At 55.6% G+C, this 19,616-nt stretch overlaps 2 protein-coding genes across 4 annotated transcripts; both read right to left on the minus strand.

Moving 5' to 3' along the window:
* Positions 1-3,465: 3,465 nt before the first annotated feature.
* GJA4 (gap junction protein alpha 4) lies at positions 3,466-6,222 on the minus strand. Of its 2 annotated transcripts, XM_035019154.1 has the most exons (3): positions 6,141-6,206; positions 5,862-5,900; positions 3,466-4,984 (listed from the first exon to the last, which is right to left on the minus strand). In XM_035019154.1, the coding sequence occupies exon 3, from the start codon at positions 4,965-4,967 to the stop codon at positions 3,966-3,968; it is 1,002 nt and encodes a 333-aa protein (XP_034875045.1). In that variant the 5' UTR covers positions 4,968-4,984; positions 5,862-5,900; positions 6,141-6,206; the 3' UTR covers positions 3,466-3,965. The 2 variants fall into 2 exon arrangements, with proteins under 2 accessions (XP_034875045.1, XP_034875044.1); XM_035019153.1 differs by lacking the exon at positions 5,862-5,900 and having other exon boundaries at positions 6,141-6,222.
* Positions 6,223-12,657: 6,435 nt separating this feature from the next.
* On the minus strand, positions 12,658-18,270 carry GJB3 (gap junction protein beta 3). Of its 2 annotated transcripts, none has more exons than XM_035019157.1 (2): positions 18,254-18,270; positions 12,658-14,754 (listed from the first exon to the last, which is right to left on the minus strand). In XM_035019157.1, exon 2 carries the CDS (start codon positions 14,718-14,720, stop codon positions 13,908-13,910), a length of 813 nt encoding a protein of 270 aa, XP_034875048.1. In that variant the 5' UTR covers positions 14,721-14,754; positions 18,254-18,270; the 3' UTR covers positions 12,658-13,907. The 2 variants fall into 2 exon arrangements, with proteins under 2 accessions (XP_034875048.1, XP_034875047.1); XM_035019156.1 differs by lacking the exon at positions 18,254-18,270 and adding an exon at positions 18,013-18,088.
* Positions 18,271-19,616: the final 1,346 nt, after the last annotated feature.

Genomic DNA, 19,616 nt, shown 5'->3' on the forward strand with positions numbered 1-19,616 from the left:
TGATGGAGATCCCTTCCTACAAACGTCAGCGGTCATGCTGAGGTTAGTGTAAAACGGAAACAAAGGATCCTCAGCGGAGGCACTGGAGGCTGGTGGTAGAATCATGAGGTCAGCACCCCAGCGGCCAGTAAGCTAGGACGTTAGAGCCAGCATGTTAGCTTGGGAAGGGGTTTGACATCTCCCAGCCCGACAGCTCTGTTTATGTGCAGCGCATGATGTTCACATGCTCCCGTGGGTCATAGATAAGATGACCTTGGGTTATGCAAAATTCCCACTGCACTCCACATAACCCCCGTCCCTTTCTTTCCTACTCAGGAAGGCACTGTGAATTCAAGTGACTGGAACTGATCTTATATAGGAACAAACTGGAATCCATTCTGATTGATGAAAATAGCACATCACTCACAAGCTTTAGACCAGTGATTAGTCACAGGTTACTTCCTGCAATGCTCCTCATACCTAACTGCCACATACCTGTTTTTCAGCTGAGGCCCAGAGAGGGACAAGGGCCAGAGTCAAGTCAGTGTGAGGAGTGGGAGGCGGGAGTCAAGCCTCCTATGACTCTTTCTGTGACTGAGAATTGCCTGTTACCATCTTAGATTTTGGTGGTGGTGGGGAATAGGCAGGTGGGAGGAAGAAGTGACGTGGAATGTGCTGGGTTCCATCCAGGCCCACATCACCAAGGAGATACCCGAGTCCAGTACATACTGAACATTCTCCTTGGCCTCGCCCCACTAGTGCTTAGAGGTGAGGTGGGGCTGGTGGGGTGGCGCTGTGGGTTGTGTTCCCCCCAAAGAGGTATGCTGAAGTCCTAACCTCTAGAACTTCAGAATGTGACCTTATTTGGAAATAGGGTCTTTACAGAGGTCATCAAGCTAAAATGAAGTCGTTAGAATGGCCTTAAAATCCAATATGGCTGATGTCCTTATGAAAAAATGTGGACACAGAGACAGACACACACAGAGGGAGGATGCCATGTGAAGATGAAGGCAGAGATGGGGGTGATGCTTCTATAAGCCAAGGAATGTCAAAGGTGGCCAGCAACCCACCAGAAGCTGGGAGAGAGGCCTCGAACAGACTTTGCCTCAGCCCCCAGAAGGAACCGACCCTGCAGACACCTTGATGTCGGACTTCCAGCCTCCGGACTGTGAGAGAATAGGTTTCTGTCGAAGCCACCCAGTCTGTGGTGCTTTGTGACGAAAGGCCTAGGAAACGAGTACAGGTGGGTTGGAGCTTATAACAACTCTTCCTCCATAACTCTTCACCCTACTGCCCTGCCCCCACCCCACTCTGTGTGGCCCCATTCCCACGACAGTGTTCTCATCCTTAAACCACAGCCCATTTGCCTTTGTGTTTATGTGGCCACAAGCGTAGGACCCAACCCCAGTCTTGTCCAAGAGCCAAGTCCCTGGCCTGACCTCAGACCCCAGACCAAGCTCAGAATGGATGAACTTCGAGGGAAGGGAAGGAAGGATACCCTCCTCGCTCATCTAAACCTTTCTTCTCTCACCTTTCCAAGCTAGGACAGGTAGGGAATACCTACTGGAAGCACAGGCTTCTAGAACCTTCAGGTTGGGCTGGCTATAAGAGACTACCCTCTAACCCACGGATCTGCCCTTTCACCCTGGCTGGGGGAGAATCTCTTGGAAGAGGACCTCAGCCTCTTGGATCATGGCCTTCTTATGCACAAACAGCCTACTTTCTGCCAAGTCTAACTCAGTCCCTCATTTCACAGACAAAGTGAATGATGGGCTAGGCCCATGGGGAATAAAAGTGACTTCCTGGTGATCCTTAGAGACTCACTGGGGAGATGAAATAGGCTCATACTAAGCAGTGGTTCAGTTTCCTGAGGTGGAGATCATCAATAGGGACTGGCTGGAGAAATCAAGGAGGGCTTCCTGAGGAAGAAGGATGTATGATAGCCTTGCTGGAGGCTGAGCTTAATTTTATTGCATGACTGCTAGGATCCAGGGACAGTCTTGTGCTTTCTCTTGTTTTTATGTCTTGTTGTGTGGCAGCCAATGCCATCTGCATATTATAGATGATAGAACAGAGACTTACAGAAGTGAAATAATTGACTTAAGACCACATGGCTTTGTACATGTCAGAGGCAGCATTGAAATTGAGGACCCTCTGACGTCAAAGCTCATCTTTCTCTCCGCACTCAGGTACTGCCTTTTTCAGGGTGGTGTAGTGTTTAAAGGGCTGGTGGGGTTTGGGAGTGGGGGGAAGAGGCACTCTGGGCTGGCAAAGGACCCAGGTAGGAGCACACCCAGATGAGTCTGGGGAGCTGTGAGGAGGCTGGTCTAATAGAGCTCTGGGATTCAGAGGGAACAATGGGAACTAGAGCTGAAGGAGTTATAGGGCTGTAACTTTTCAGGCTGAGCATTCAGACTAGATGGGTAAGTAGTGAGTAAGTTAGTTCTGGGCTGAGGGACGCAGAGCTGGTGTTTTGGAGACCTATTTTGATGGGAGTGGGACAAGTTGCCAACCTGCTGCAAAGGCTCTCAAGGAGAGGTACGTGGCCACTTGAGCTGGACTCAGTCCCCCCTCCAACCGCAGCCCCAGATCTCCCTGGGTAGGGAGGGCTACTAACTGAGTGCTCTCCTCCTCCCATGTCACCTTCCATGAAAAGTCAACTCTGCCAACACTGGGCTCATCCTCAGCCATACCTCCCACATCCTGGATGGCTCATCAAGCCCTGAACCCCTTAATCATCCCTCTTCTCCATGCTTTTGCAGAGACAATTTTCTCTGCCCAAATACTCTGTGTTCTCTTCACCTTCCCAGTGAACTCCAATCCACCTGTCAAGATCCAGTTCCACTGTTTCTTTTTCTGCAAACTTTGTGACTCGGGCAAGATTTGGTCCCTTCACAGTCCCTTCCACTTCTCTGTACTGCCATCGTCTGTTCTTACTGAGTTTTCAGTGCATGGGGAGGAGATATGATACAGACCTGTAAGTTGCTCCTTCTGGTGGGCAGACCAGAAAGGGCCAAGGTAGGAGGGGGCAAGTGATCTAAGCCTGCCTCTCCAAATACCCAGGGGTCCAGGATGAGGTCGAATAGGAGTGCAAGGCCCATTTGAGCTGGACTGGGAAGGGCGTGGCTGGCAGGCATGCTTGGGTAGCAGAGTGTCCAGTATGGGGGTGCACTGCACCCAGTGTGGCCAGGGCACTGAATGGCCATGGGGCGGGGTGGGGACTGACGCAGCTCTGGCTGTTTTGGGGGACTAGGTAGTGGGGATGGAAAGAGGAGGACCGTGGCAGAGGCCTTTCAAAAAATGAGTGTTTAGAACTCAGGGCTGCTGAGAAGCAGGATGTAGGGGCGTGAGGGTTTAAGGTGCTGGGTGGAGTTGGGGTTGCAGAGGTCAGAGATCATGAACGACTGCCAAGAAAAGGGAGATGGGCAAAGCCACTGCCCCCCAGCCCTTGGAGGCACATCGCGACAGCATTGGTACACACCTAGCTTGTGATCAAGTCTTGTTTATTTTAGAAGCATAAACAGTGGAACTAGGAAGGAGTGAGAATGAGACACCTTGACAGGGCCAGCTCCAGCACAGGCTCTGTGCGTGTGATCAAGGCCGACCCAGCAGCCTCGACCAGCCTTCTCCTGTGAGGGCAACGTGGGCAGAGGTGAATCTCCCATGAGGGTGGGGTAAAATTGGCTCCGGGTTTGCTCTGAACCAGGTGAAAGAGTCCAGAGGCGCCACAACACCCTTGGCCAAGAGCACCCCAAGCTGGCTCGGTCCATGCCTGGGGCAAAGTCATGTTCTGGAGGGGAAACCATGGTGCCCTCTGCTCACCAGGAAGGCCCTACGTGTTCAAAAACAGGCTGCAATGAGGCCCCCGTGGCCAGCAAGCACCTGCTTCCCCTGCCTCCCTCATTCTTGCAGTCTTCCAGGAGAGGACATTCAAGGCAGCCAGACTTCCCGGGGCCCCTCTGCTGGGTGACAGAAGCCCCAGGCCCCTACACATACTGCTTCTTGGAAGCAGAGCTGCTGGGGCGACTGGGGGATTTCTGGCCACTCTCGGGAGGTGGGTCCAGGAAGAGGGGGGCCCTGGAAGAAGCCAGCCTCTCTTCTGTCGTCAGATTGGCCCAGTTCTGCTCACTGGATGAGAGCCCATTGTAGGTGGGGCACGGTGGGGACGAGGGTCCCTCGCCCATGGGGAGGTAGAAGAAGACCCGGTCAGCGTAGGGCTCCGAGGAGGTGCGCTGGGTCAGGGGGACATCCTGGCCCCGCTGGGCCCTCATCCCCCGGCTGAGGCAGCGGCATAGCAGGTGAGCCAGCTCCAGCAGGTTAAGCACCAGGGAGACGAGGCCGACCACCAGCATGAAGATGATGAAGATGGTCTTCTCCGTGGGCCGCGAGACGAAGCAGTCTACGAGGTAGGGGCAGGGTGCCCGTTGGCACACGAACACGGGCTCCATGGTCCAGCCGTAGAGACGCCACTGGCCGTACAGGAAGCCAGCCTCTAGCACGCTTTTGCAGAGCACGCTGGCCACGTAGGTGCCCATGAGCGCCCCTCGGATGCGCAGGCGACCGTCCTCCGCCACCGAGATCTTGGCCATCTGACGCTCGATGGCTGCCAGTGCCCGCTCCACGTGTGGGTCCTTGGCTGGCAGCGCCCGCAGCTCCCCCTCCTTCTGCCGCAGCCGCTCCTCGCGCCGAGACAGGTAGATGACATGGCCCAGGTAGACCAGGGTGGGCGTGCTGACGAACAGGAACTGCAGCACCCAGTAGCGGATGTGGGAGATTGGGAAGGCCTGGTCATAGCAGACGTTGGTGCAGCCCGGCTGGGCCGTGTTACACTCGAAATCGGACTGCTCGTCGCCCCACACCGACTCACCAGCCAGGCCCAGGATGAGGATGCGGAAGATGAAAAGCACCGTCAGCCAGATCTTGCCCACCACGGTGGAATGCTCCTGGACCTGGTCCAGCAGCTTCTCGAGGAAGCTCCAGTCGCCCATGGCTCCCCGGCCTCCGTCTGCAGGGACACAGAGGATGCTGTCAGCATGGCATCCTCCTCGGTTGTCCTAGCAACAAGCCTGCGGGGAGGTTGGCCATGCCCATTTTGCCTACAGAGACACTGAGGCTCAAGGACGGGGAGGGACTGGCGTGGGGGCTCACACGCAGCAGGGTGGTCAGGACTAAAAGCTGATCTTTGGATGATGGCTACTAAGCTCTGACAAAATACAGCTAGGGTCCTTGTCTTGTCATACACCTGTGTCCCTCTTGTTCCCAGCCATTGTCCCAGGATGACACAGCTCAAGATTTGGATCACGTTGAGGCTCCTGAGCTAATGGGAACGGAGAACTTGAGGAACTTACCTAAGGTCACACAGCTGTGCTATGCCCCTCCTTCCTTTGCTCATGACAGGCTGTCTGTCTCCAGATTGTGGGGGTGGGGGTGGTGCTATCTTCAGCTTCTCAGGGGGCCCAAAGCCTCGGCTCCCCACTCTTCTGCCCATTGTAGCTCACCCAGCTGCCCTCACTCTAACCTTTGAGCTTGTGGGACGGGTGTTAGATGCTAAAGGCAGCATCCTGTAATAGTCCCACCTGTCAGCAATAGTGACCACCTGCCACTTAAGCATGGACACTGATACTCTCCCCTTTCTCCATCCTTCCCCCATCCCCCAAGCTGTTGCTGCCAAATTCTTAACTCTTAAAAGAATTGTCATAGCAGAGTGGAGGCACAGGCCACAAAGTTCCCAGAACATTGGGGAAGGGAGGGAAGGGGAGCGGAGAACTGGGGGGAGAAATGCAGGGAAGGATGCAGAGGAGGTGCTTCTTCCTTGGAGCAAGGCTGTTTAGAGCCAGGCTGTGGAATCAGACTTCGGTCCTCACTCCCTCTTGTGAACTAACCTTGGGGAAGTGTCAACCTTAGCACCTGAGCATCCTCTCCTGTAAAATGGAAATAATACTCTTACCTCCTAGGGTAGTAAGAACACACTGAAAGAAGGTTGGAACGTGGCTTAGCAGAGAGCCTGGCCACAGGCAGGCTGGGTAAGCCTAGCCCTTGGGGCTCCCCCCGGACCCCGCAGCCACCCTCAGCCCCTGGCCGGAGGCAGACGTGTCCCCCGCTCGCTCGCTGGCAGGTGGCGCCCCGGTCCCCTCGCCCCCCCGCCCCCCCACCCTACTCACCGCCTGCCTGCTTGCGTGGCTGCCCAGTGGCGGCGGGGAAGCGCGACGGCGGAGCGGCGCCCGCGGGAGCCCTGCTGGACGGCGCCGGGCGGCGGGGGCGCCTTAAATAGCGCGGAGGGGCGGGGTGGGGGCAGGAAGCGCGGCGGGAGGGCGGCGGGGCGCTTTTCAGAGCGGGGGGCGGGGGCGAGGAGGTGCAGACTCCGTGAAGCCGCGCTCAAGGAAGGGGCCCTGGAGGTGGCACTGAGAATTCGGGGGGGGGGGTGGAGGGGGCTCGAGAAGCCTCTGGCGTCCCCTTCGTCGCCCTCGGCGCCGTCTTCCGGCCGGTAACCCTCCCAGCCTGTTTCTCCGGGGAGTTCAGGAGTTCTCCAGGGCCAAGTGTTTTCAGGGTGGCTGGATTTGAAAGGTTCACAGCAAGAACTTTCTGATCCTGCACCTGATCTGAGGGCTGTGGGGGATGGGCAGATGGGGATGAGGGTGTGGGGGCCTCCAGGGAAGGGCCTTTCCTTGACTTGGGGGCCTCTTGCCCTCGGTGGGAAGAAAGGAGGGAGAAGGCCACTCATTTTTTAGGTGGCCTCAGTGTGCCCGGCACTGTGCCAGGACTTGGCAATGGAGGCTCATCAGGACCTGGGAACCACACTGGGAGAGACGGGTTATATCTGCCCTCCCTAGCATCTGTGGTGGAGCTGGGCTCTCAACCCAGCCGGAATGCTTGCCGAATTCTCAAACATCCCCACTCCTGGGCAGGCGATCAGAGGTCACTAGGCAACTCCCAGAAGTCACTGGAGACCGAAGAGGAGGGGCTCCCCACCTTTAGTTTGGATCCCATCCTCATGCCTCTAAAGGGGGGTGGGGGCACCCAAAACAATTAAAGAGGTGGGCGGAACTCCCCCCCGCGTTCACTCAGGCATCACCCTGTGGATGAACATTGATGGGGGTCTGCTGTGTAGCAGGCATTCTAAGTGGAGCCGGGGACTTGGCCATAAACCAGCCACGTGTGGTCTCTGGCCTCTGCTCACACTGGCTGGTACAGGAGGCAGGAACTGAGCATCTCAGCCCTTGGGTAAGGGTAAAGTTGTGAATATGCAAGGTTTTCCTGAGAACTACAGGGTGACTCAGAGTGGACTTGGTTAGGAGCACTTCCTGGAGGAGACTCAATTAGCCTGTTGAGAGGGCTGGGGGGATTGTTCTAGTCTGAAGGAGCAACATGAGCAAAGGCCAAGGGTTGCAAAGACTTGGGTGCTGAGACTTTGCTGGGCAGAGGCAGAAGAGCCTAGAAGTTGAGACTTTGCTGTTGACTCCTGTGCCTCAGTTTTTTCCTTTGTAGAATGGGGATAGTAATGCTTCCTATTGTGTAGGGTTGATAGGAGATCCAATCAGCACATAGCATAATATTGGTACACAGAGAGTTTTCAAGTGAGTGGTGGCTCAAAACATGGCAAAACAGTTGTGGCCAAAAGGGGTCTGTGGGTTGGTCTTGGTGGGGGCAGACAGGGCTGAGGGGAAGGAAGCTCAGGGGTGGAGCGTTGGGGGGACGGGGCAGCTAAGGAAAGGGAATGTGGGAGGTGGGGGCTGAGACCTGGGGCAGGTGGCAGAAAGGTCCTTGTTTTTCCACAACAGGATTCAGTCCTTGGACTCCCAGTGCCCCAGGGCTGGGGCCCTGAGGATCCTGCCTTCAGCCCTAGTAGGGAGACTTTCGGGGGAACAAGTGTGGTGGGCTTGGCTCAGACCTCAAAACTTCAGGATCAGGCTGAACTGGCTTCTTCTTCCAGGCTGGTCCCTCAGGGCCAGGCTGAGCAGAGCCTCCTGGATTTCCAAAGCTGACAACTGCGCCCACTTAGTTCTGACCCCTGAGGGCATGAGAACGGAGGTCCCTGGAGGCGGCTTCTTACCACGGCCCCAAGACAGCCTAGGATCCCAGAGTTCCCCTCCTGCTGCTGGGCCCAGGCTCTCCCAAGCCTTTCTGATCCCATCTACTGGAACGAGGGAGGAGCAGGTAGAGACAGCAAGGCCCCTCACCCTATTTTCAGCCCTTCCTCAGGGGCTCTGGGGATCAGGGTTTGAATGACCAGGCCCCTTTCTAAGGAAAAGCAGAGCAGAATCAGCCAAGACAATCCCCACAACCTGGCCACTCCACCTGGGAGACATCCCTGGAACCCCACACCTCCCTCTCTTCCCACCGCTCTGATCCTGTTTATGGGCCACTGTCTCAATGGCCTCCTAGCTGGTCTCCTGGCCTCCAGCCTCCACCTTTCCCCAGAGATCTGACTGCACACTGCCTTGCTTAGAACCCTTCTGTGGCTCCCCATTGCCTTCTCCAGCCTCATCCCTCTCCCCATTTCACTCTCTGATTCAGCTGCCCTTATTACTGTGGTTCTCCACGCACTCTGCCTGTGTCTGCATGTTCCCTCTGCCTGGAGCACCCTCACAAGCTGAACCTGGGAGTCTTCCAGGATTTTGCTCTATGTCGCCTTCTCCCACAAGTCCCCTTGCCGGCCTCTGCCTCCACCGGCTTAGGTGAGCCTTTGTGCTGTCAGCGGCTCAGGTACTGCTCCTGGGTACATTGTTTTATTTTGGGAATTTGTTGTTGTTTTTTAAAATTCTTTCCTTAATGTTTTTGTTTTTTTTTTTTACCAAAAAACATGTAACATAGAATTTACTGTCTTTTTTTTTTTTTTTTTTAAAGATTTTATTTATTTATTCATGAGAGACAGAGAGAGAGAGAGAGAGAGAGAGGCAGAGGGAGAACCAGGCTCCCAAGGAGCAGGGAGCCCGATGCGGGACTCGATCCCAGGACCCTGGGATCATGACCTGAGCCGAAGGCAGACGCTTAACCATCTGAGCCACCCAGGCGCCCTAGAATTTACTGTCTTAACCATTTAAAAATGTACTATTAGTAGTGTTAAGTACATTCCCACTGCTGAGGGACAGAACTCCAGAACTTTTCCTTTCCTTTCCTTTTTTTTTTTTTTTTAAGATTTTATTTATTTGACAGAGGGAGACACAGCAAGAGAGGGAACACAAGCAGGGGGAGTGGGAGAGGGAGAAGCAGGCTTCCCGCTGAGCAGGGAGCCCGATGTGGGGCTCCATCCCAGGACCCTGGGATCATGACCTGAGCCGAAGGCAGGCGCTTAATGACTGAGCCACCCAGGCGCCCCTCCAGAGCTTTTTCATCTTGCAAATCTGAAACTCTGTACCAGTTAAACAACTCCCCATTTCCCCTCCTCCTGCCCTAGGTGCATCATTTACCTGTGTCTACCCCCTCCCATCCTGCCCCATTAGACTGCGGGCCCCCTTGAGAGCAGGCAGTGGGTCTTGCTTACATCCCCAGCACCTAGCAGGGCATCAGGCCCATATATGAATTTACTAATTCAACAGATTTGAACTGAGCACCCACCCACTGGGTGCTGTGGCACTGTCTTAGACACTGGAGACCATCCAGGGGATGACAACCAATGTCCCTGTCCTTGTGGATTTTATACTCTAGCTATGGGGAGACAGAACACAGAACCTGCTCGATGGTGATCAATGCTATGTGGAAAGCAGGGAGGGAGGGAGGGTGGAGGGTGCAGGGGGTGCCGTTTTGATGTTGAATAGAAGAGAGGAGATACTCTCACTAAGGGGCTGACATCTGATGCATAACGTGAGGGAAGGGAGGGAGCCCTGTGGCTCTCTGGGAGAAAGAGCCTGTTGGAGGAGGGAACGGAGAGTGCAAAGGCCCTGAGACAGGAGCGTGCCTGGTGTTTCCTGCTTGAGGGACAGCAAGGAGGTCAGTGTGGCTGGAGTGAGGTGAGCAAAAGAAGCATGCTGGAGAACATGGAAGGTGTGGGGTGGGGCAGATCTTAGAGGCCCCTCGAAGCCCCTGTGAGGTGTCTCAGGAGGTTTGGGCAGGGGAGCAACATGGCCTGACTTGGGTTTTACAGGCTCACCAGGACTGTGGTGCGGAGAGTAGACTGAGGGCGTGAGTGGCGAATGCAGCCCTCCCCCTTCATGGCAGGTCTTGTTACCCCGCTGCGGGAATCTGGGCAGCTGACAGCCTCCAGCTGCTAGCTCTCTTGGGTCTGCTCCAGCTGTGGGGTGGCCCCAGGCAGGGACTGAGCCAAGCGGGGGTCAGGGACTCCTTTCAAGGACCATCTTTGTTGAATGGACACTGCACCCTGCCACATGTCTTGTCGCTCCATCCTGCTCCCTCCCCTTCCCATTCTTCTGCTTCCCCAGAGTGAGGGCAGGAAGCAGGGGCCTTGTTGTAGTAATCCAGGGGTGAGATGATGTGGTTGTTTTAGCTCAGGCTGCTAGAACAGAATACCGCGGACTGGGGGCGGGGAGCAGACCATGGAAATTTACTTCTCGCAGTTCTGGAGGCTGCAAGTCTAAGATCGGGGTGCCGGCATGGTTGGGTTCTTGGTGAAGACCCTCTTCCCGGTTTCCGCAGGGCTGGCTTCTCATGGTGTCTTACATGGTGAAGAGAGAAAGCTCATCCCTCGTGTGTCTCTTCTTCTAAGGGCACTCATCCCATTCTTGAGGGCTCCATCTTGAAAGGGTCCCACTTCCCGATGCCATCACATTGGAAATTAGGATTTCAGTGTATGAATTTTGGGAGGACACAAACATTCAATCTGTAATAGGAGGCTTGGACCTGGGTGGTGAATACGAGACAATGTTTACCTTGGGCTGCGTGGTGGGGCAGCTTCCTGCAGTAGGTGGGGCTGTGAGGGCTGTGTATCTGAAATCTAAATCTATCCTATCCGTGTTGGAAGGAAGCTTGCAAGTGAATCCTCATGCGATGGGGAAGGATCTGATCAAGTGAATCCTCATGCGATGGGGAAGGAGACAGAAGTGTGGGCCCCGAGAGGAGAAGGCCGGGGGACATGAGAGCCACCTTGTGGTGACAGCCTGGTGTGCTGGGGACTCTGGATGGTGAACACATCCTGGATGGGAAGAGTGAGCTGCCCCGCTCAGAACAGCTCTCAGGCCACAGGTGGGACACACAGAGCGGGGACATTCCATCATCCACGGTCCTCATCCACAGCCTGGAGAAGATCAATTGTGCTGGGATAGCCGATGACATCCTCCGGGTACTCTGACCTCCAAGCCACTGGTGACCAGGCAGCTGAAACCATCCTGGAAGATGCTGGGATGTCTGGCAGCAAGTAGGAGACATCCCCCTTCCCTGAGACCTTTACAGTCATCCAGTCCGAGCTGGGTCTGACCTGTGCTGTGGCCTGGGCAGCGAGCATGCTGGTGTCTGGATATTTACTGGATACATTAGCATCGTACTGCTGTGTTACCTACAGTGTCTCCTTTTATCTCTACAACCATCCTAGGAGTAGGTGCTGTTCTGATTGCCAGGCTGAATATGGTCCCCTTGCCCCTTGGATCAACTCTCCACCCTGCTCTGTGCCCCGGGAGGCCGAGCCCTACCGACTGCCTCACTGGGGTCCCTTGCCCTCCGGATTCTGGTTGGGCTGGGTCGGTGGGAGCCACTGGCCAGTGGGCAGGAGATGCGAAAGTGAAGTTGGGGGATTTATTTGGTCACCGGGTTGAATGCATCCTTGCAGCTCCAATGTGGTCCCTGTCTGTGGCAACCTTGTCACTAGCCCCAGGGCGCTGAAGTGGTCTTTGTGGGTTTCCTTAATTATGCCCATACCCTTCGATTTTTTTTTCTTTTGAGAGAGAGAGAGAGAGAGAGAAAGAGAGGGAGCACGAGCAGGGGGAGGGGCAGAGGGAGAGGAGAGAGAATCTCAAGCAGGCTCCATGCCCAGTGTGGAGCCTGATGTGGGGCTCGATCTCATGACCCTGAGATCATGACCTGAACCGAAATCAGGAGTCGGACACCTAACCAACTGAGCCACCCAGGCGCCCCAATCATGCCCAGACCTTTTAAAAACAATCCCTCAAGGAAACTCTTGAAAGTTACTGGGTTTGATTGTGCCATCTGTTTCTTGTTGGACCCCTGACTGATGCAATTCACTGTTCTGATGACAAGACTGAAGTCCTGAATGCTTGCCCACAGTGCAGTGACATTGGTCATGAAGTGGTTAAGCTATGATTCAGACCTAGGGGGTGGGTGTCAGCCCACCCCGGGCCCTTGAAGCTTTGCTGGCTTACCCATCCCACTAATGACCGCACGTAAGAACAAAGGTGAACCACAGCCAGTTCTGTGGACGCAGTGATCTGCCCTCTCCCTGCCTGCATTGGCTCTTGGCTCACTGCTCCTAGATTTCTGGCTCTTGGCCTCTGATCACTAAGTGTTTTTCTGAATTAGTAGAGCCCTGCACCCCCTTTTGCTTCCCACTCTGGTCTGGTCTGGATGTTGGTATCCTCTAAATTGCAGGTCACCACACGGTGCTGGGAGCGGGGCTGTGAACCACTCCAGCAGTTGGTCAGTGCAGAAGACAAGTGTGTTTCTGCGCCGCCCCCCGCCCCTGGCTCTGGGCTGTTTGAGCTCAGCTCCTATTCCCCTGTGCAGCCTCAACATCCTGCCAGGGCCCTCATGTGCTGAAAATGCTCAGGGAAAGTGGAAGGAGCTGACTAATGTTCAAGTGACGCTGAGACTCACGTCTTTAGAGGAGACAACCGGGCTGTTGTGAGCATATATAAGGAGTGAGAGTGTGAATAACCGGGATTTTGTGTACACAGGGTGGGGATGTGGGTTGTTGATGGCAGTGATTGGGTTATAAAGGTGGAGGGGGTGTGACTTGTCCACAGAGAGGACAGTTGACCCTGCGCATGCTCAGGTCAGGGTCTCACTATAAATGCTAGAAGCTCAGTTGCAGAAGGAGCACAGCGCCCTCTTGTGACCATACCTATAATCACAACATATATATTGGGAGGTTCCACCCCACATCCCCACGTGGATCCACCCCCGCCCCAGCCCAGCTTCTGCTCCAGCCTTGGCCACAGCCCCCATCCTAGCCTCACCCACAGACATATAGCTCTCTCCCCTCCTGAGGGCTACCTTCCCTGCCCTCAGGGTCTCGTGGGTGGGAGTGGAAAACAGAGGACGGAGCCAACCTGTATAAAACACAGCCTTTATTGATTTCAAGAAATATCTACCTCGAGTCTCTGGGAGCATGGTCTGGGAGGCTGGCACCAGGTTGAGCACATTTGTGGGGAGAAGATGGGAGCAAAGCTGTCTGAACCTGCGGGGAGGAGGATTGGGCAGAGGGGGGCTTCCCCTGAAGGCAGTGGGGACCGGGAGGATCCCTGCATATCTCAGGCAGGGGCTGGTGTCACCTCCCCCTGCTCCCCGTCACAAGCTCACTCTCAGGCCTCAGACCTCCCACTGCTTAGAGACTACTTCCTTCCTGCCCCAGAAGTCTCCAAGGAAATGGAGATTCCCTTTGATCTGGGGCCTCCAACCAGGGCAAGCGTCTCCCTCTTTGTGGCCTCCAGGCCTCTGCACCTGCTGTTGTCTCTGCTGGGAAGTGCTTCCCACGTCTCTCAAACATTACTTCCTCAGCAAAGCCTTGCCTGAGCACCCCCTCTTGGGTTAGGTAGAAGCCCCCTCAGTGTCCCCTTGCATGCAGTAGCTAATTTGCTTGTTTCAATGTCTGTCCCCCCCAGGGCTGGCCGGCTCTGGGGTAGGAGACTTACACCCAGGCAGACAGCACAGTGCCCGGTGCTCAGGAAGCCTGCCAGAAATGCAATTGGATAGATTAGGGAATTCAAAGGGGGGGGGGCACCCAGCACCTGTCGGACCCCTCCACCAGTGCAGTCCTGCCCCACCTGTCCCCAGTGGGAGCCCCAGGGCCGCTCCCCAGCCTGTGGTCAGATGGGGGTCATGGCGGGTGCTGACGCGTGCCTCTTGTCGTCACCAGAGTCGGAGCCCAGCTCCCCGGCCTCCACCAGCTTGTGGTGGCAGCGGCAGGTGGAGGCGCGGCTGGTGGAGGATGGGAGGCTGCGGCTTTTGGGGGACTTGTTCTTGTTCACGTCCCGCAGGACCCTGTGGAAGATAAGGTAGCAGATCTCGCAGATGGTGAGCACGATGCAGACCGCAGAGGCCCCCACCATGAAGTAGGTGAAGACCTTCTTCTCGGTGGGCCGGGCGATGTAGCAGTCCACGACGTTGGGGCAGGGCGCCACGTGAGCGCACTGCACCAGGCGCGGCATGCCAAAGCCGTGCCAGAGAGTGTGCAGCACGTACAGGAAGAGGAACTCGATGACGAGCTTGAAGACGAGGCTGAACAAGTAGGTCCACCACAGGCCGCCATGCTTCTTGCCCGCGTTGGCGTACAGCTTGGCGCACTGGTCCCCGTGCTTCTGGCGGTGGCGGCGCTCGCGCTCCTCGCGGTAGGCCACGTGCAGGATGACCAGCAGCGAGGGGCACGTGACGAAGATGAGCTGCAGGGCCCAGAGGCGGATGTTGGAAATGGGGAAGAAGTTGTCGTAGCAGACGTTGGTGCAGCCCGGCTGCTTGGTGTTGCAGTCAAAGTCCTTCTGCTCGTCCCCCCACACGCGCTCTGCGGCCACCACGTACACCAGCACGCGGAAGACGAACACCACCGACAGCCAGATGCGCCCGAACGCCGTGGAGTACTTGTTCACGCCGCTCAGCAGGGCCTGGAGCGTCTTCCAGTCCATGGTGCCCGGCGGGGGTGCCGGGGCCCGTGCCCGCCTGACACAATAAAAGGAAAAGCTGTATGTTCATGACCAGGGGACATTTGTGGAGCATTGCCTATGTGCCAAGTGCTGTTCTGAGTTCTTTACGCGGATGGATTCATGTGACCATCCAATGACCCTTTGAGATCAGGGCTGTTACTCTGCCCGAGCGCGGCATAGAGAGGTTAAGTAACCACAGAGCTTGTATGCGGGAAGGAAGGTTGGCCATTTATGCAGCATTTACTGTGAGCCAGCCACCAAGCTAAACGTTTGGTGCAATATTATCTCCTTTAGTCCTTATAATGACCCCAAGATAGATACTATTATGCTCCTCATTCATAGATGAAGAGAACAGTTGTAAAGCACTTAGCACAGAGTAAGTGCTCAATAAAGGCTGGCCACTCATTGTGAAATCTAGAGAGGGCAAGTCACTCATTTAAAACTACAGTTGGATTCTAGGTCGGGCTCTTGGTGCCAGGGCCGTGCTCTCCACCACCTCCTCTCCCCTTCTCTGCTGGATGCCTGCCCCCAGGCCAGGGTCTTGCAACTTACTTCATCCATGCCTTGCTACTGTCTTGTGAGGGTGGGGTTATGGGCCTGTAGGGGCCAAGGGCAGGCCACCCCAAAATAGGCCACTTTGGCATGAAGATTGCTTTGACTTAAAAGCAATCAAAACCTAGCAGATTCAGGAAAAGCTCTTTACCTCTCTTTCAACTGCCTAAAAGAATTCATATAGAGGACCGGCTCCAGGAAGAGAGCTATCACCACAGATAACTACATTTTTATATGAACTAGGTATGGTAGACAGGGGGGAACCTAGCAAGGCTTGTTTGATCAAAGTCCTCTACATCCCATGGTTTCTGAGTGGCCTGGCAAACATTTGTTTCCCAAATATTTATTCATTTTCATCTTCTGTGAATTGTATTCCTTCCCTTTGAAGTCCCTGACCCCTATTCCCTTCTCTTTAGTTCAGGATGACATATATACCTCATTTTGCCTGTCTTTGGAATTTCGTATCTGTGTGGATTCCCCGTACATATGAAATTAAACTCCGGTTAATTTGTCTCATGTCAATTTCATTCTTAGTCCAGCTAGAAGGAGTTTGGAGGGCGAAGGAAATTCTTCCTCCTGGATAAGCCCCATTCTACGGAGAGGAAACAGGCTTGGAGAGAAGAAATAACCTCCCCAAGGTCTCACAGTCAGTAGGTGGTGGAGTTGGGAGACCAGCTCAGGTTGGGGGTGAATGGGGGCTGTAATAATGGTCTGGCTCCTGGCACACCAGATCCAGGGAAACTCTAGAGACAACCTCCCCTCCCTGTGCCAGAGCTCCCTGTGCCCAGCTCCCCCAGGCATGCCGGATGCCAGCGCTTTGTGGTAGAGAGACATACTGTATTCAGGCCCCCGAATCACACATTTTTCTCCCAGTGCTGGAATGACTCAGAGGGTGTGGACGGGTGGGTCTGCATGAGTTTATCTAGTGTCTGGGTGCTGCCATGGGTGTGGGAACATGAGTCTCCCCATGTGCATGTGTGGGCCTGTGTGCACATGTGGGCGCTCTTGGAGCTGGGTTTGTGACTCTGAGCAAGCATAATGCCTGTGGGTCCAAACCCTGCATGACTGCTTCTCACCCCTCCACTGCTACCACCCTCCTTCAAGCCCCCATCACTCTTGCTGGTATTATTACCACAGCCTCCTCACTGGCCTTTCATCATCCGGTCCTGGGCCCTTAGAGTCCATGAAATTGGATCATGTCACTCATTTGTTTAAAACTTTCTACTAGCTTCACGTTACACTTAGAATTAAACCCCAGATTCTACATTCTTGCCCTCCTCTCTTATTTTCTCACCCCGATTCTCTCTGCTCTGGCCACACTGGGAGATTTGGGGGTTCTGCAATTATTCCTGCTGCCTGGAATGCTCTTTCTCCAGAACCCTGTATGGCTGGGTCTTTCTCATCACTGAGGTCTCCGCTCAAACATCATCTTAGTGGCCTCCACAGATTACTCCGGATCTAGGAGCCCCTGCCCTCCAGGTCACTCCACTCCTGTCCCCTTTATTTTCTTCCTTGAATTTAATCACCATTTGAAAGTAAAATACTTGTTATTTTTTTGTTGTTGTTCTTATTTATCATCTGTCTCCCTTACTAGAATGTCAGCTCTGTCTTGCTTATTGCTTTATATTTAATGCCTAGTGCTTGGCACATTGGAGATACTCAGTAAAGGCTGGGTGAATAAACAAATGCATGCTGACTTCTCAGGCAGCTTGGAGGGAAGAGCTGTGAGGTGTAGACAGGAATGATGTGGACAAGATAGCTTGCCGGAAGGAATTCCCCCCCCCCCCCCGCCAGAAGGAGAAGGCACAGTTGCTCCTCAACACCTCAGCTCTCCTGAAGCCTCTTCTCTGGGAATCTCCAACAGGACGGCGTGACTGAAGAAGACCTCATCCCAGGAGACCCTCCTCTTCTCCCCCACTTGCCCCTCTGAGACCTGGCCTTTGGGGAGGGGCAGTGGAATGTGCATTGAGCTCGGAGTCATGGCAGGATTCTAGCCTCAGCTCTGCCACTTACTAGCCTGGTGACTTCCAAGAATCCCTTGATAGTTTTAACCTCCATTCCTTATCTCTGAAAGGAAGGAATTCCTACTTTCTTGAGCTGTTTTAAGAATCATAAGACCGGGCGCCTGGGTGGCTCAGTCCGTTAGGCGACTGCCTTCGGCTCAGGTCAGGATCCCAGGGTCCTGGGATCGAGCCCCACATCGGGCTCCCCACTCTGCGGGGAGCCTGCTTCTCTCTCTCCCACTCCCCCTGCTTGTGTTCCCTCTCTCTCTGTCTCTCTCTCTGTCAAATAAATAAATAAAATCTTAAAAAAAAAAAAGAAAGAAAATAATTAAAAAAAAAAAAATCCTAAGACCATTTCCTCCCCAGCCACCGCTCACCTGGTGGGAGTTCAAAAAAACTGAAGTGGTGGTTGGAGCCCTGTCTGCCAGCCCTCAGAGAAGAGGAGCCCTGTCACCGGACACCCATCGGGGCGCAGCCCCCTTCTGGGTCCTCACTTTCCACCTTCCGGTCCTGTCTGTCCAGTCCCGCCTGACACACCCCAGGGACTCGACTCACCTGCAATGAATTTCCCTCCAAGCCCAGAACCAGTCTGATCACCCCCAGCGGGCCCCCAGCACCACCACCCAGCCATCCACTTTTTCCTAGCCCGGGGACCAATTCTCGCCGAGCTGCCGCCACACTCCAGAATGACCCCGCCGCGACCACCCCCCTCAACTTACCTTCCTCCTCCACCCGCCGCACCCCTTCCCCAGTTTCGCCTCCATCCCCGGCAGCTTGCGAGCTTGCGGACGTGGGAGGGGAGGGTGTCCCGGAGCCTTCCAGCCCCTGGAGCCCCCACCCCGCCCAGAATCGAGCGGCGAGAAGGCAGTGGGGGTGCTGGGGGAGACCCCTGCACCCCCCCAACCCCGCCCGGGGTCGCCCGGGAGCGCTCGGGTCCCGGGGCCCCCGCCCAGCACTCACCCGGAGCCCGCGTCCGGGAGCCCCGCGCGGCGGCGGGGAGGCGGGCGCAGCCCGGGGAGGCGCGGAGAGGGGAAGGTCGGGGAGGAACCTGGGAGCCCGCCGGGCCGCTGGGGGGTCCGCGTCTAGTGTCGCCGCCACCCGCTGCCGGGGCGGCCTTCCGAGGGCCCCGTCGCTGCTCCGAGCCTCGGTTTCTTCATGTGGGAAATGGGGGCATCGGTGGCCATGGGCAGGGCTGTGGCCACTGCTCCAATGAGATCAGGGGCGGGAGGCACTCTAAACTGTGAAGTGCCGTGGCGCGGGACGGCCTGCAATCCTGACTCGCCCACACGCGTTCCCACTGCTACCGAGCCCGCGCCCTGCCCGTCACTGTCCCCGCCCGGCGCCAGGGCCTGGACCGGGCTGGCGGGGGAGGGGGGGGGCGGAGGGGGGGAGGGGGGCACTGTGGGGATCTGCCCTCCCGGCACGACGGCCCTCCACGGCGGCCCCGGCTCAGGCTCTGCGTCCTCCAAGGAAGCACGCGCCCTTTGGAGAACCAGGTGGGGCGCAGACTCTGCGTCCACAAGGGAAGGGGCACGGCGAAGCCGGTGCCTGGAAAGGAGATGGGGTGGTCCTTTGTCTAGGGGTGAGGGCGGGTAGGGAGAGGTTGTTGCCTGAGTTATGCCCAGGGGCAGATCCTGTGGGGGTAGGGGTGGGGGTGTTGGGGGCAGAGAGATCCCTTGCCCTAGACACTCTGCCGAAAGAGGCGGGCCTGCAGCTGGGAGGCAGGGGGCTGGGCTCTGGGGACAAGGACGCTTTGTCGTGGTTATTAGTGTGCTATGATAAGGAGCCTTCCCAGCCTCCTTGGAGAAACCCCAGCGTTTCTGGCCTCCCTGGGAGTCCTGGGATCTTAGTCACACGAGGGCCTGAGCCCTCCCACTGTCTCCATGGAACTGTTATTGCTAACACAAGGGTGACTATACATGGCATTTTTCCAGGACTGTTCCGGTTCACACCTGTGGCCCCAGTGTAATTAACATCACCCCCTTACTCTCAAAATTGCCCCCAAACCTGGGAAGATCAGTCACATGATCACCCTACCTACTACTCATTTTGATAGAGAACTAACTCTGCATTGGATACTCAGAGACATCTTTGCGCCAGGCATGGCCTGAAGACTATTTCATCCTCAGAGCCCTGGATGAGGAAGGCATGATCCTTCCTGATTTTAAGATTGAGAAAACCGAGGTACAGAGAAGTTAGGTGACTAGCCCAGGATCATACAGATGATAAGGAGCAGAGCCAGCTCTGGAGGTCTCAGCCATGTGGTTTCTGGATAGGGCAAAGCTGCAGGGCAGACACCATCTTTTACTCCTTGGGTCCTAGC

The sequence above is a fragment of the Mirounga leonina genome, unplaced genomic scaffold (genome assembly GCF_011800145.1).
Source record: "Mirounga leonina isolate KUSES-001 unplaced genomic scaffold, KU_Mleo_1.0 Mir_173, whole genome shotgun sequence".
Classification (NCBI taxonomy): Eukaryota; Metazoa; Chordata; class Mammalia; order Carnivora; family Phocidae; genus Mirounga; species Mirounga leonina.

Coding starts and splice junctions, on each gene's coding strand:
- GJA4 (XM_035019153.1), bottom strand. CDS start 4,967: ATGGGCGACTGGAGCTTCCTCGAGAAGCTGCTGGACCAGGTCCAGGAG.
- GJB3 (XM_035019157.1), bottom strand. CDS start 14,720: ATGGACTGGAAGACGCTCCAGGCCCTGCTGAGCGGCGTGAACAAGTAC.